The sequence below is a fragment of the Cheilinus undulatus genome, linkage group 7, assembly GCF_018320785.1.
Source record: "Cheilinus undulatus linkage group 7, ASM1832078v1, whole genome shotgun sequence".
Taxonomy (NCBI): Eukaryota; Metazoa; Chordata; class Actinopteri; order Labriformes; family Labridae; genus Cheilinus; species Cheilinus undulatus.
The window spans coordinates 26,486,232-26,502,714 of NC_054871.1; the positions used below are offsets into that span (position 1 = coordinate 26,486,232).

The 16,483-nt window shown below is 38.2% G+C and overlaps 2 protein-coding genes across 3 annotated transcripts in view; one reads left to right on the forward strand and one right to left on the reverse strand.

Moving 5' to 3' along the window:
* xpr1a (xenotropic and polytropic retrovirus receptor 1a) overlaps positions 1-4,271 on the reverse strand; it is a 110,553-nt gene extending 106,282 nt beyond the window's left edge. Inside the window, exon 1 of the mRNA XM_041791819.1 lies at positions 3,657-4,271. Coding sequence (XP_041647753.1) covers positions 3,657-3,725 — 69 coding nt within the window. The 5' untranslated portion in view covers positions 3,726-4,271. The remainder of the gene's footprint in view (positions 1-3,656) is intronic.
* A 2,077-nt stretch (positions 4,272-6,348) lies between these two features.
* The window catches only part of acbd6 (acyl-CoA binding domain containing 6), a 49,836-nt gene continuing 39,701 nt past the window's right edge, over positions 6,349-16,483 (forward strand). For both annotated transcript variants that reach the window (XM_041790659.1, XM_041790660.1), the window contains exons 1-4: positions 6,349-6,841; positions 7,058-7,122; positions 7,326-7,422; positions 11,997-12,073. In XM_041790659.1, coding sequence (XP_041646593.1) covers positions 6,563-6,841; positions 7,058-7,122; positions 7,326-7,422; positions 11,997-12,073 — 518 coding nt within the window. In that variant the 5' untranslated portion in view covers positions 6,349-6,562. The remainder of the gene's footprint in view (positions 6,842-7,057; positions 7,123-7,325; positions 7,423-11,996; positions 12,074-16,483) is intronic.

Genomic DNA, 16,483 nt, shown 5'->3' on the forward strand with positions numbered 1-16,483 from the left:
ATTTTTTCAGAATGACATTAAAAATTCATACCAGCTTACTGTGTGACATCAGCGACCCACTTCACTAAAATCATCCGATTTCACTTGATAATAAAAACAACAAGAATAATTTTATTTGTATAGCACCTTCAAAAACCAATGTTTACAAAGTGCTCTAAGAGAGCAGAGGCATGAACTTGGGGATTAATAGCATAAACATTAACAACTGAACCAAGCAAACAAGGTCTTGAAAGTCAAACAAAAAGTCCAAACGAGCTGAAGAACAAAAGTCCACAAAAATTATTACAAATGAAAGGAATGGAACTGATGCATAAAATATTGAAAGGCAGTTAAAATAGTAAACAATGGAAATAACTAGAAAAGGACAATTTGATTTAAGATGCTTTAAAAATGGCACATATGGATAAATAGAGCAAGATCAGCAGAACAAATAGAATGACAAAATAAAAATAATATTGGTCATAAAGGGAAAAAATCAAATGAAAAATTCTGTAAAAGTGAGTTCTGAGGAGGGGTTTTAAAGCTGTTACTGGATCTGCAAGCCTTATCTCTCCTCAAGGAGATCTTTCCAAAGTCAAGGGGCCCGAACAAGAAATGCTCGGTTTCATTTCAATTTAAGCCTTGACTTTGGAATCACCCCAGCCTGGGAATTTAAAATGTTGAATTTTTCCCTCAATTTTGGACTAGGAGGCCCCAGCCAGAGGATCTAGGACTCTATATTTTAGTCTCAACTTTGGAACAATCAGCAGGCCCCAGCCCAAGAATCTAAGGCTTTAAATTTTTAGTCTCGACTTTGGAACAACCAGGGGGTCGAACCCCATGGATCTAAAGCTCTAAATGTAAGTCTCATCTTTGGAATGATCAGCAGGCCCCAGCCATAGGATTTAAGGCTTTAAATTTTAGTCTTGACTTTGGAACAACCAGGAGGCCCCAGCCTAAGAATCTAAGGCACTAAATTTTAGTCTCGATTTTGGAACGACCAGCTAGAGAATCTAAGGCTGTGTGTTGGCTCATAAGGGGTCAGCATCTCAGAAATGTACCCTGGGCAAGACCCATCCAGGCTTTAAAGCTGATCAGTAAAATTAACTCTAAAAGTGACAGGGAGCCAGTGGAGGGAAGTAAGGATAGGAGTTATTTATTGTCTTCTGTTAAAACCAGCTAAAAGCCTCGCTGGTGCATTCTGGACCAGTTGGAGGCAGGAGAGGAATTTATTCATGATACCAGAAAAAAAGAGACACAATAATCCAGGAAGGAGAAGTTTAGTAAGTAATATTTTTTTCCAAGTCAGCAGGTGGGAATATGGATTTGATCTTGGGTATTGATCTGATTTGAATAAAGCATGACTGGACTACTTTCTTAATGTGAGGTCTGAATCAAAAGTAACTCCTAAATTTCTCGCAATTGGTGTGATGTTAGAAGAGAGTGGTATATCTGTGTGTCATCGGCATAAAAATGAAAAGAAAGATTATGACTCTGAATGATAAAACCTAGTGGATGCATATAAATAGAGAATAAATGCAGACCTAATATTGATCCTTGGGGCACACCACAGGTAATGTGAGATGTGGAAGATGATGGTGACTGCGAAATAATGTTTTCATAATGTAATTGCATTGAATGTGTCTATCATGTGCAGGTGACAACTCTCTCCCTGCCCCCCCCACACACACACACAAACACACACACACACTCATAAGGTGCTTACAGAGGTCATACAAAGACAGCACTAACACAAAAAACTACCTCTGCTGCAAGCCCTATATATAATTCAGATTTCAGGAGAAATACAAACTGTTTTTGAGTAGTGGTCAGAGTCCGTTCTACATAATTCAACGGCAGCTACACATGTAGGAACATGGCTAGGAGAGGGGTGGGTTTTTGGGAGCTCAGTGCAAATCACCTATCGTTGGTCCAGTACAATCTGTTTATTATTTTCCTTCACTTATATTTAACAGAAAAAGGGTTAATAGTGGATCCTTTTAGGATATCCTTAAAAAGATGACAAAAACATGCAACAGTCATTCAAAGCAGCTTCAATTTTACTTCAATTACCTCTATTGCTCTTAATTAACTTAAATGTTTTGTTACATGGGTAAATTCATCCAAATTTAGGGTCTTATCACATTCATTTTGCCCAACAGAACTGAATAGCAACACTAAACACAAATAACGGGGAAAATCTATCATCATCCATCTCAGGTCAGTGAGTGTGGCGCTGAATACTGGAGGTGTAAAATGGCTGGTATGTCCATGCATCTGTCCCTCTGCTGACTGTGTGTCAGTCCCTGCATACAAAGACCCCACAAGCTGGGAATGCTATTTTAATAGCTACTTCTAATCAAACTCTATAGTAGAGCTATCTACTTTGTTTGACATCTCTGTTATTTCCCCCCTTTTATGTAATGTTTCCTGATGATGTTTTTAATTACACAATGATGACAGCATATCATTCCTGTCAGCCCACACAAATCCAAATATCTGCTGCAGCAATTATCCAACTTATTAATAACATTCAGGGTCATGTTTCCAAAATAAAACCAGTGCAGGAAGCTTCTGTTGAGTCTGAGATGCAGGCTGCTGATGTTGAAGGGAACAGAGTCTTTGTCTATAATTCATAGAGCTAAATGGAAGCCAGCAGCCCGTCCTGTCACTGCACGTCTGCACTAAAGCTCTTAATGTAGAGCCAGCAGGGCAGAGAAGTGGGGTGTGATGTGAAAATACTCCTCAAGTACTGTACACCAGCCAACAAAAGACCATGTTTGCACACAGAGAGGTCTTATTTTAAATCCACAGACAGCAGAAACCAGACTGAATGTACCCTGTTATATAAAGTAATGCAGACTGACTTCTGGAGATAACCACGGCTGTTTAATTGAGCAAAACATAAATTCCCAACTTTATCATAATTGACAAAAATACAATGATCATTTATTTTTAAACTTAAAATAACAATTGAATAACAAAAAACAATGTGAAATTTTACAATTAATTTTGTATGAGCTTTTCTGATGTACTTGATTAAAACTAAGATTAAATTATAAACACCAGAAGGGTCATTTAGGTGGTATTTACAAAAAAAAAACAGACAATAAAAACCGCCCCTCCTCCTCTTTAATAGCCTCAGTTATATGGAAATACATACTACAAGAAAAAAAAAGAAGACGTGAAAAATGTCATTCAAATTGTAGCATTTTAATGAAAACGCTAAAAATAAACATACAAAGAAAATTAGGGTATTAATTATTTATGGACTATTGCAGGAAAAAATATGAATGCTGTTATAAAACATTTTTTTAAATTCTACTGTAAAATATTTTTAATTTCCTCTGTAAACTGTTTAATCTGTTCAATTGCAGGGTCTTGTAAAAAAACAAAACAAAACAAAAAAAACGTAATAAAAAAAATGAAAGCTCCCTGTGGCTCTTTTCTCCCGCAGTCATTTCCCCTCCATAAACAAAAGGACATCTTTCCCGTCCTTTATTGATTTCTGGAGATTCTCATCAAATCTGATTTTTTAAAAAACATTTTCTTTTCTTTTTTCAGTGCCTGTCATTAATGAGTCTTTTAACTCACTTCTCTCAATAGATTTGTAACAGTTATGTCTCTGTCTGTTTCCACAGAGCGTTTATTTCAAACACACTAAAAATCCACTTTACCTCATATTGTAGATACTGTTTCCTCCACTCTGGAGTGATGTGGGACGAAAGATGCTCCGCGAATTTCATTTTTCCACAGCCAAATACCCCTCAACCCTCCGTAAAATCCGAGAGCGGCTGCCCCCTCTTTCCTCGTCGACGCGACTTTTGTTATTTCAGTGAACTTGCTCCTTCAACATGCGGCGCGTCCGTCAGCCCGGCACACTCCACTGCTCCTCACTCTACTTTTGCCTCGTCCCGCTCAGTGCACAGCCCGTCCCGCATACTACTTCACGGGAGGGACGGTAACAACAACAGCAGCCTCTCTTTCACAGGTGGTTAGACTGCCGATTGAAGGAGCCGGCGTGTGAGAGTGGCTCAGTGACTTTGCTCCGTCCCTCCCTGGGCAGGTCTGGGGACACAGCAGTCCGCCATCGAATTGATCCACAGCGACGTGGTTGCGTCAGCAGAGCGCGCGGCAGCACCGGGCGTTGTTGGGACCTCCTGTAAAAAGTAGAGAGCAGTGCTGTGAAAGAGCACTCCTTACTTTTCTCCTCAGATTTAAACAAACTCAGAAATGCGAGATTTACGCCTCAGGCGACAAAATCAGTTTTGTCGCAATGAAACAGAGAGTAGCCTACATTTATAACTTAAATTCAAATATAATTAGTCTACCTTAAACTTCACATCCAGGTTTGTATCAAAATAGCCTTCAAATTTTACTTATCAACCTTTATTTTATACATGCTTCTTAAACACGTATCCTTTTTGCCTCTATTCTCACCGTTATTTCTTATTTCCGCATTTGACATCTCCTAGCTCATCTGGATGCGCAGGTAGAAGCTGAAAATCTTTAGAAAAGATTTTTTTAAAAAAAGCACAAAATAACAGCCTGCCATCTTAGTATGACATTTCAAATCCGTTCGTGTCCTATATTAAAGGGCTTTAAAATTCGTGTCAAATGCAATGGAAGCTACTTCAGCAGCTCTTATCCTAACCGAGTCATATATACCCTAAAGCTAGGCCATTCTGCGTCTTAGTAAGATAAAAGTTTTCAACATTGTTCCAATTTCCGTCTTTTCGCTTCTTGTTGAGCAGAGGCAAACCGCGAGGTGCCTGTTGCAGAGAGAATATGTTCAAATTAATCATTATGCCAATAGCGTCCTCTGCAGGAAAAACTGTGCTCATGCAGTTTGCAACCATTGTGGCTGTAAAGTTATACATTAACTTTATCAGTCAGACATAATTTGTTTGGTGTAACCGGTGGAAATATCAGCGCTGTGTATATGATGATGTTGAAAGACTCTGTGACACTGGGATTCTCTCTTTAGCCAAGTTTAATTTCTGGCAAAGATTAGCCCACAGATATGAGCATAGTTTGTTTTGCCTGTAGTAAGAAACATGTTTATGAATCACAGTGAAATGCTTAAAGAGGAATTCAGTAAAGATGATATAACTCTGATGTGCAAATATGAAAAAGTAACTGGGCTCATGAAGAAACAGCCCAGACCTCTGGGGATCAGGTGGTTTCAAAATGAGTGTCCTGTAGCACAGCCTTGCAAAATCAACACTAGCGAAACCGGGTCTTGAACTTGCGACCTCCAGTGTAAGAGAGCTACTATTATATTGCAACTTGCAGATCCATTATGCTACTTGTTCATTTAAAAGGGAATTAAGGGAAAGAAGGACTGGGGGATGTAGAGGTTGGAGTATGAAGCTCAGGAATTGCAAATCTGTTATGTTGGTACTTCATTTAAAATGTTCAGGGCTAGCTTTGCTCCTCTTCAGCATGGTGTCCTAGGTCTATGCCAGAAACAACCCTGGTCTAGCACATAATACAATGCAGGCTGTTGTTTACACTTCAGCCTGTATTTGAAAAATACCTATTTTATTATGACCAAAAGTGAATACTTTGTTCTTTGAAAGACTTTAACCACCAGTTTTTGTTGAGGTTTCAAAACTATCAGGCCTGCTCTGAAAATGAATCCAGATGAATCTAGGAACCTTTGTCATGGAACATGGACAGAGTAAATGGTATAGACTTGTATTTACTTTAGTGTTGATGCCAAACGGACCCATGCTGTAAGTTGACAAACTTTTTTCCACAACCGCTGACTTTGATTTATGGAATCCCACTCCCATATAAACACTAGACCCTCAGTTTAAAAAATAACTATAGGCTATTGAAGTTATAAAGACTGAGATAAAGTAAAAGAGGGAGAGAGGGAGAACTAGTTGGTTACTACTATGAAATCAAAAATGACATGTGATAACTCATAACTGTGGGATTGAAAAGTAATATTTGTGAGTCTAGAAATTAAAAATGCGAAAAAATAGAATCTATTTAAAAAACTATGAAATGACAGGTAAATAACCATTAAAATTCTAAAATTTATCCCACAATTTCTAACCATTATTCCCACGATTCTGACTCATTTTATGACAATAGAACTTTGAAAAAAAAATCTCAGTATATGATGTATCACAGTTTTGATTTTTTTTTTCACAATCATGACTTTAAAGTCACATTGACTTCCACAATTATATTATTTCCTAAAAACAAAATAAACAACAAAAAGGTGAAAATAAAACAAAGTTACTGTATTACACTTCCCCTGAACTGTTTGGATTGTCAGCGTTTTAAAAGGCGAAGGACAGGCGGGCGCTAAAGAGGAACCTTCCTCGCTGTCGATAAGTGTTTTTTCCGGGGCTTTGATTCGACAGGACCGCAGACGGACCAATGATAGAAACAAATCCGACTGTCACGGAATCTTAAGGAAAACGGATTAAAAGACGAAGTCGCCGCTAAATTACCTCAGAAGTATACATTTAGAGCAGATTTTCTTTACCTTGCCCCACTGTGATTTTAGGGAATCTCCTCGCGCGTCGTCTCTGACGTTACGCCTACGTTACAAACAATAATAACAATGGCTTCTGGGTCTCCGTCGTCCTCTCCGGACACTGCGACGGGCTCAGGTACAGACCCAGCCCGGCCCGACACAGGTGAGCCCCTCGGTGGAGCTGGCTCGGACTCGGACTCGGACCTGGGTTTGGGTAAATTTGACTGCAGCGCCATGGAGATGGGAGACCGACTGGAGGGAGAGGAGCTGCTGCGGGAGTTCGAGTCTGCAGCCGACCGCGTACGAGATCTGGTTCAGACCGCCAGCAGGGACCAGCTGCTGTACCTGTACGCACGATATAAACAGGTGGGTGTGAGATTAAACGGCACTGCGGTTTTTTAATGTAATTTTAACCCATCAGTATTAGGCTGGGTGAAATCCCGTACACGGAATGTGGACCATCCCTATGTTAACACTGGGTTTTGACAGATTCCGCAGGCCTAGATACCGGTGTGGTTTTATTGTGACTGAATCTGGATAAAACTAGATGCAATGAATAATTCAGACTCGCTTTATTTTCAGGCTAAAGTGGGGAAGTGCAATACACAAAAACCTGGCTTCTTTGACTTTGAAGGGCAGAGGAAATGGTAAGCAGCTTTCATCTAATATTAAGACTCGTGTTAACATTCATACATTAACTAATTTGTCATTTAGGTAGTCTAAAAGACACTTGGTGTAAGTGAGTGTGTGAGGAACTCACATTACAACACATGCCATTGATTAAAATGCACTTTTCATTCTACATCTGTAGGTAAAAATAATTGTGTTTAATTTTGTAATGTGATTACAGGCAAGCCTGGAAGCAGCTTGGAGACATGGATGCAGAGCAAGCAATGCAGGAGTACATTTCCTGTGTGAATGTGTTAGACCCAGAAGGCTGCACAAAGGTAATGTAAACCATCTGTGAGAATGAAACAGAGCCTGACTTAATTGTATCCAGGAACATATAGTGTATGCAATCATGCAAAACTATGAAATTTTGTTCTGAACTATATCAAAACACATTCAACGTTTCTACAATGTTACAATGACAAGATACAGGCATATATGAACCATACCTGTTGTGAGAGCAAGAACAGGGGTGTTTGATTAAAACCTCTTTACTTAGTTCAAGGTCGTCACAATGTAAGATTTGTAAGCTTTGATACAGAACTAATAAAATCAAGCCATATTAATACTTGTTTGATACCCAAGCAACAAGAAGTCTTAGTCACTCTGCAACTAAACTCCTGTCAAATAGATCAGAAGCAGTGTCATTGCATATGTGCAATTTAGACAGTGTCCCATCCTTTACTCTTTGTCTGTTTATAAAAGACTAGGTTGTTGTTTTTTGCGCAGAAGAACTTAAATAAACATCAGCGTTTAATAACCTATACATTTGAATGACCCACCACTGGGTTCCCTCCCTCACAGCAACCCGTGGCCAACTGATGACCTGTGTTTCTTAAAGCTTACATTTTTTCCATAACTATTGATAATAATAATAATAAAGAAGATTATATTGCTTTTGAACATATAGTATCAAGAAAGTATCAAAGTATTTGAACTTTTGACAGTCATTTAAAGATATCTTCTGTGCTTCACTCATTCTGTTTCACTGAAAGATCAGCATTTTTGAATCAGACCCTTTTGATGATACTAAACTGAAGGTTGAATATTGGGAGTAATGTTGAAAACCTCCAGTTTCTGGCTCTAGAACTCATACCTTGCTACTAGGTTACAAAATCTTGCCAAGTAGCAGACTAATGGCAGAAATCTCCAACCTGGTGCATGGTTAGTACTCAACTAGCCATAAAGGTATTTTAAATGAGCATTAGTTTGCCCCTAAGTTTTCCACAAAGAGAAGAAAACAAGAATGTCAAGTCCAGAAACCCCCAATGTCATTCTCCTTCAAGATGAATTTAGTATTTTGTCCACTAGAGGTCAGTATTACCATGTCATTCTTTCCCCTGCTTTTTTATCATCTCTTTCTTCTGTACATGTAGCATGAAAAATACATGAGCAGATTATGTCGTTCTCTTCCATAGCTGACATTTTGGGATATGAATAATGCAAAAAAAACTGTCATCGTCTAACTTGGAGACGTGCCTGTGTGTATACTGACTAAAGAGAGACTGTTTACATCCCTGCATAGTCTCATGTCATGTCAAGAGATTGCGTCAGGAGAGTTGTGTTACCATGGACAGGCTGTCCTGTGGGGCGACAGCAGGATCATTCAGTACAACAACATATTTGTCCAGCCTGCTCAGCTGGGGAGAATAAAGTTACCAGAGGGTATGGGGAAAGAGGGTTGTTATGTGTTCATACTGTAAAGTGTCTTGAGATTAACTTTATAAATGTGCCGATGTCAAGATTTGTGAACATGCCCTCCCCTCAGATGTGATTTAGTAATAGCACATAAGTGTTGGATCAGTAGCACTGGTGCTAGCCTCCTGGCTAACATTTGACTTTTGTGCAGGTCATGGCACAGCTATAAAGTCTGGCATCACAAGCCAAATGGTTTGTTCCAAGGGTCTCCCCACATTGTTCACATTGTCAAAACATAAAATAAAACTAGGGTTCTGAAGATTAATTGCATTAATCATGATTAACTAAGATCTGCAATTAATGCACTAATTTTCTTTAAGCGTGTTTGGTTAAGCCACTGCAATGTCTCCCTTTTGCCACAGTGATGTAAAATAAGCCCACCGCTGCTCCTTAATGTCTCATATCACTTAAAGAAAAACTCATGGACAGCTCAGTGGACAAGCCAAAAGTCATCTGCACCTTGTGTTATTGAACATTTACCTCTATGCAATCCACTTATTTCCTCTTCAAACCATAACAAGTTCCTTTTTCTTTTTCTGTGTTTTTCATGTCACTTTGACACTACTACACTATAAAAGCAGGTCTGTATCTATGTAGTGGAATTCTAAAATGTGATAAAAGGATGCAGTTATTCATGATTAACTTCAGACATTCTGAGACTGAACAGTTTTAAACTTTTGACAGCCCTAAATTAAACTAAATATAATAATACCATTTTAATTAAAGGGGGTTTGAATTTTAAAACCGATCTCATTTTACTGAAGGAACAATGACTAAAAAGTGATTTTGTTGCACTGGGGAGAATGGTGTGTATTTCAATTAACAATAAAATATGGTTATCTATGGTTAAATAGTGTTGCTTAACTTTACAGTTTTTCTGACCTCCAAGGGGGCGCCTTGCCCTTATGCAATAGCTACAACCCAAAGAACATACATCCATACATACTGTATGGCACAGTTTTCTTTTGATTGTTCTCTGAAGATGTCAGTGTATTTATCCTCATCTCACCGGCTTTTAGAGTGTTAATGAGTCACTTTCAGTTTCAGGAGAAATTAGAGACTTGACTAATCACCAGCATTGTTAATGAGTCAAGATTTACAGGAAACAATCAGATGTTTTTTGGTTAACTTAGAAAAAAGTAAATATATGGATTCGTGGCTGCTTAGGGCTTCCATTGATAATGTTGAAGATGTAATGTGGGGATGCACAGATGCATTGTTTAACATTTGCAACTAATATTGCATCACATGTATCAGTAGCCAGTAATAATCTGTTGTGTCAAATCAAATGAGTGCTTTAACCTGGCACACCTCACTAGTGACTCAACAAAAGATTTATTTTACAGGGAAGGACTCACTTGTTGTACAAACTGATCTGTTTTCATGGTCAAACATGACAGACATTATTGACGTGGCAGAGGTCTTACACCATAAGATGTAATGAAAAAAAAAAGGTATCAGCCATATGCTAAATTTTTGTCTTTATCCTAAATATGGGCCTTCATTTTTAAGACTGTTTCATTGCTAATGTTATTTGATTGGTTTTGTGTCACATAATCATTGGTGATGAGGTGATCCTTTAATTGTTCATTACCAGTGTTTTAAATAAAAAGGACTGTTCAAAAGTTAAGATGGTTGCTGCCACATTTTAAAAATAAATTTGTAGAATTTTGCTTGAATTTATAAATAAACTCAGGCTAAAATTAACTTTATTTTAATTTGATTATGTAATGCCTGTGTGCCAAAGTGAGGCTGTAGTTTTTGTGTATTAAGAAGGGTTTATGCCTGCATTGCCATTAATATAAGTTACAGAAAGCAATGACATCTTGACGTTTAAGGTATTTGCCAAGAAAATGACGTATCAAGCTAGTTTGTGTGGAAAGGGTATGAAGTTAGAGAGCTCTTATGCTGAAAAAGGCATCATTAAAATATGATTTTATCTCATTTGGACCACAAATAACACAGGACAGTAATTTGAGCAGTTAATGCAGTTTTATAGCAGTACAATCTTTTGTTTGTTGGTGCTCATCCTCCATCTTACATTCACCCCTTCATTACTGCCCCCAGCCTGTTTTTCTCTAACTTATCCCATCTTTTTCTCCTACCCTCCCTCCACTGTTACTCGCCTTCTGTATTTATGTCTCTTTAATAGCGTCACTGTCATCCACATGTCCAGTCTTGACACATTCTGTTTTCTTTGGCTGCACCACAGGGCTATACTCGCTGACTCTGCCCCTCAGCTGCACAATGCCAGCAGAGAGACAGGCAGCGCACAAATGTCCACCTCCCCCTGAAAAGAAGCTGATTGTATTAGTGTTAACAAAGCACCATAGCATGGCACTGGCTATTCTTTTGGAGGCACAGTCAAATGGTGTAAGTAGAAGTGCATAGACAGAGAGGCAGGGGGAGAATAATAGGCAGAATTTGACCTCTGTTCCTGCCTCAATTGTTGAGCAGACACTGGCTTTATATTACATTATACTGTAGAGGAGGCAGGGCCGGCGCATCAGCGAATATTCTGAGTTTCTGAAGTGAATTAGGTCATCCCCAAAAGTGCACGCGCAGTTGTTTTGGTCCGCTTGTCATGCCCCCCCCCACTCTGGCTATTTTCTGAAATCAGATTTGTGTGTGCTCCTTTGTGAGTCGAGGTTGGTCTTTGAAAAATAGGCGGGTAATAAAGTCTGGGCTGAGCTCAATGTAATTTGGAATTCCATGAGAAATACAGAAGATTTAACAAGAGTCACAATTTAAGGCACTATAAACTTTTTTTATTGGTCTTGTGAATATTCTTGTCCCTTTATTGAATATGAGGTCATTTCCAAACCCCAAGAGACTTTTTAAAAAACAGTTTAAATTTTTATCCTTCCCATGCATCAGCTTAGCCTCAGGCTAGAGGTGAAAATCTATAGGTATGACCTCTGATGGTGAATAGGTGCACCCAATCCTTTTGAACTGGGTCAAACACACTAAACAATATGGTCAGTACCTCTGTAGAGCCACACAGGCAGCAGACTGAGGACAAACTAGACCAGCTAAATTATAAAACAAGTAGGTTTGTTAACAGTTACACACATATGGAAATGTCCTTTTTGACCTTTATCATTGTATATGGTCCTGATGCTCTTTAACATGAGACTTGCTTTTATTTTGGCAGGAAAGACGAGGAGCAGAAAGAAGAACAGGCTTTGGAGGAGCAGCAGTCAGCTCTCTGTACCAGGAAGAGATGATCAGGTATTTACATCAGAAATATTACACAATAAAACAGCTAAATTTCCTAAAAATTTGAGACATTGTGTATATTGTAAATAAAAACTGAATGTAATATTGTAAAACACTAAAACACCACATTTGATTAGCAATATCTTAAAGTTAAAATCAAATATTGGAACTAAAAACTTTTTTTTTTTTTTTGGAAAATGTCTGATTCATATTTGATACCATCAACAGCTTTTACAAAAGGTTGGGACGGCGTTATATTTACCCTTCTGTTGAAACACTTCTTCTAACAGCATTCTTTGAGTCTTTGGGTTTGTAATTGTACACCAGGAGTGTTGTACCATTCCTGCTTGAAGTAAGATTTCACCTGTCCAATGCTTGGGGGTCTCCTTTGTGGTTTTTACATTTCAGAAGGTAGCAAATATTTTTAATTAGTTGCCAGCTTGGACTTCAGGCAGGCTAATGTACCACTCAGTCTCATTATACAACTAACCTGACATGCTAGATACTGTTTCATAGTCTATTGCATGGGCTGTATATCACATTAATCTGGGAAACCTCCCAAACAAAGTGTAAAGGAAGAGCAGGACTTTTCAAAACATTATCAGCAAGTGAGTGGGCGAACATTCTGTCTGTTATATTCATTATCGACCAATCAGAGCGACAAGACAATATTGGGCAGTGGGCAGTAGGCATCCGCAGCACTGGTAAGTAAAGTAAGCTCAACAGGCTGGCACTGTCATAGTTTACAAATGGTGGAGCTTGTTGGTGGATGAAACTCATGCCACGGCTTGTCAGAAAAAGTGCAAAACCATCTTCTCTGCCAAGAAAGGCTTTCAGTGTGGTTCTTTGCTCCTCTTTCAATAAAGAAATGCTGTCCAGATCTGATTAAAACTGTTGCTAAAGCTACAGCCATGCTAATAGTCTCATCAGCTGCACTCTTGCAATAAAACCCCACCTGTAACTATTGCAAACTCACGCCGAAGAGGGAAAGCATAATTTCCCCCCTAAAAATTCACTGTGTAAGAAATGTGCTACTGCTCTGATAAAACTATAACTACAGTCCTTAAATTTATTAGGCCACCTGTCATATTTGTCTCAAAGACCATCCAGCATCGTGAAGTGCTTTAATGCGGACTCTTTCATTTTCAGTGAGCTCCCCACATTTTACCATTTTGAACAGGAATGAGGGATTTCAATCTGAATTCACCCAAGTTTGAGCTGGCTCACTGGGCTTCTCTGAGATGTCAGAAATCAATCAAGCATAACATTCAACCACTAAAACTCATTTTTCTGTACGGGAATGCAAGTAAATAACTATAATTTGACATATTTAATGTCTAAATGTTAATGGCTTAAATGTTCAGCATTAAGGTTTGTTATAGAAATAAGGGAAAATTGCAGTGGATGAAGACCATGTAGCTTTACTTATACATGTTGTTATGAGTTGGATTTAAACAGAATTTTTAAGTGTTGGAAAGTTTACACAGTGGAGTTAAACTTAAAAAAGGTAAGTTTACCTAAAATTTAAATATACAAATAAGAATGAAGTTAATATAACTTAAAAAGGTTAAGTACCTGCTACTAAACAAATACTGTTTTTCAAGTCAAAAACCTTAAAATATGTAATGTACAGTGCTTAACGAATTTATTAGACCACCTGTCGTATTTGTCTCAAAGACCATCCAGCATCATGAAGTGCTTTAGTGCGGACTGTTTCATTTTGAACACCATTTTGAACAGGAATGAGGGATTTCAAACTGAATTCACCCAAATTTGAGCTGGCTCACTGGGCTTCTCTGAGAAGTCAGAAATCAATCAAGCATAACATTCAACCACTAAAACTCATTTTTCTGTACGGGAATGCAAGTAAATAACTATAATTTGACATATTTAATGTCTAAATGTTAATGGCTTAAATGTTCAGCATTAAGGTTTGTTATAGAAATAAGGGAAAATTGCAGTGGATGAAGACCATGTAGCTTTACTTATACATGTTGTTATGAGTTGGATTTAAACAGAATTTTTAAGTGTTGGAAAGTTTACACAGTGGAGTTAAACTTAAAAAAGGTAAGTTTACCTAAAATTTAAATATACAAATAAGAATGAAGTTAATATAACTTAAAAAGGTTAAGTACCTGCTACTAAACAAATACTGTTTTTCAAGTCAAAAACCTTAAAATATGTAATGTACAGTGCTTAACGAATTTATTAGACCACCTGTCGTATTTGTCTCAAAGACCATCCAGCATCATGAAGTGCTTTAGTGCGGACTGTTTCATTTTGAACACCATTTTGAACAGGAATGAGGGATTTCAATCTGAATTCACCCAAATTTGAGCTGGCTCACTGGGCTTCTCTGAGATGTCAGAAATTAATCAAACATAACATTCAACCACTAAAACTCATTTTTCTGTACGGGAATGCAAGTAAATAACTATAATTTGACATATTAATCAAGAGATATTCATGTACTTTACTATTTTTTCAGTTTTTTTTATAAATCAGTAAATTTGAAAATTCATGGTTAACAATAATAATGATATTTTAGCATTAAGAGTATCATTTGGGTTAAAGAGCTTCTACATATTGGTGTATTAACCATTGCAGAAACATGAAAAATTATTTTGGTAATTACCAATGCTGTGAATTTAGGGCAGCTGTGGTATAAACCTTACTTTGGTTAGGGTGGTCTAATAAATTTGTGAAGCATTGTCCAAGCATGGTCCATTCTCAGACCAGACACAAGCTTGGGGGGGGGGGGGGGGGGCCTGTCTGCTTCAAGATTGACAAAAATGGCTTATTTTTTTGTTAATCATGATTGGACACATAGTGGATGGTTCATACATACAGTCGCTAGAAAAAGTATGTGAACCCTTTGAGATTTCTTGGATTTCTGCGTAAATTGGTCATCAAATGTGCTCCAATCTTCATCTAATTCACAACAATCGACAAATACAGTCTGCTTAAACTAATACTGCACAAAAAATTATATGTTTTCATGTTTTTATTGAACAAACCATGTAAACATCCACAGTGCAGGGTGGAAAAAGTATGTGAACCCCTAGGCTAATGACTTCTCCAAGAGCTAATTGGAGCCAGGAGTCAGCCAACCTGGAGTCCAATCAATGTGATGAGATTGGATGTGTTTGTTAAAGCTGCCCTGCCCTATAAAAACACACACCAGTTTTGAGTTTGCTCTTCTCAAGCTGCATTGCCTGATGTGAACCGTGCCTGGCACAAAAGAGCTCTCAGAAGACCTACGATCAAGAATTGTTAACTTGCATGAAGCTGGAAAGGGTTACAAAAGTATCTCTAAAAGCCTTGATGTTCATGTGTCCACGGTAAGACAGACTGTCTGCAGATGGAGAAGGTTCAGCACTGATGCTACTCTCCCTAGGCGTGGTTGTCCTGTAAAGATGGCTGCAAGAGCACAGCGCAGAATGCTCACACAACGCTATGTGTGGAGAAAAAAAGGCACAGCACACCAACATCAAAACTTCATCCCAACTGTGAAATAGGTGGTGGAGGGGCCATCATGGTTTGGGGCTGCTTTGCTGCCTCAGGGCCTGGACGGATTGCTGTCATTGATGGAAAAATGAATTCCCAATTTTATCGAGACATTTTACAGGAAAACTTAAGACCATCTGTCCACCAACTGAAGCTCAACAGAGGATGGGTGATGTAACAGGACAATGACCCAAAGCATAAAAGTAAATCAACAACAGAATGGCTTCAACAGAAGAAAATACACCTTCTGGAGTGGCCCAGTCAGAGTCCTGACCTCAACTCGATTTAGATGCTGTGGCATGACCTCAAGAGAGCGATTCTCACCAGACATCCCAAGAATATTCCTAAACTGAAACAGTTTTAAGCACACTGTGTTTGTTTATTGTTGTGAATTAGATGAAGATCGGAGCACATCTGATGACCAATTTATGCAGATATCCAAGAAATCTCAAAGGGTTCACATACTTTTTCTTGCGACTGTCGATCTTTTGACAAGAATAAGTTTTATATCAGCCTTTTCTACAAGGGTTTTTATAAATAAAACGATTAATATTAGTGTTTAATTTTTCCGTCTTGGTCCTTAGGGTGCTTAGCTTTTCTTAGATGTAAATAGAGGAGGCTCCGAAAGGAAAACAGGGTGATAACCACTGATCCAGAGTATTGAACATTTTGACAGCCTTGTGTATGTAACACTGTGTCCAAACTTTTTAGCAAATGGGGTTGTACATTGAATATGCAGGGAAATCTTTAACATCTTGTAGACTCACACAGAATTACTTTGGATTGTAGCCTTCATACAGATCTCATACACTCTTCATATTTAACTCCTAAGACTGTGTGAGTATCTTTTATTTGTTCACCTGCTCATTATGATGCTAGATCAGACTCTGCTTCTTCTACTCCACCTGTGAGTCA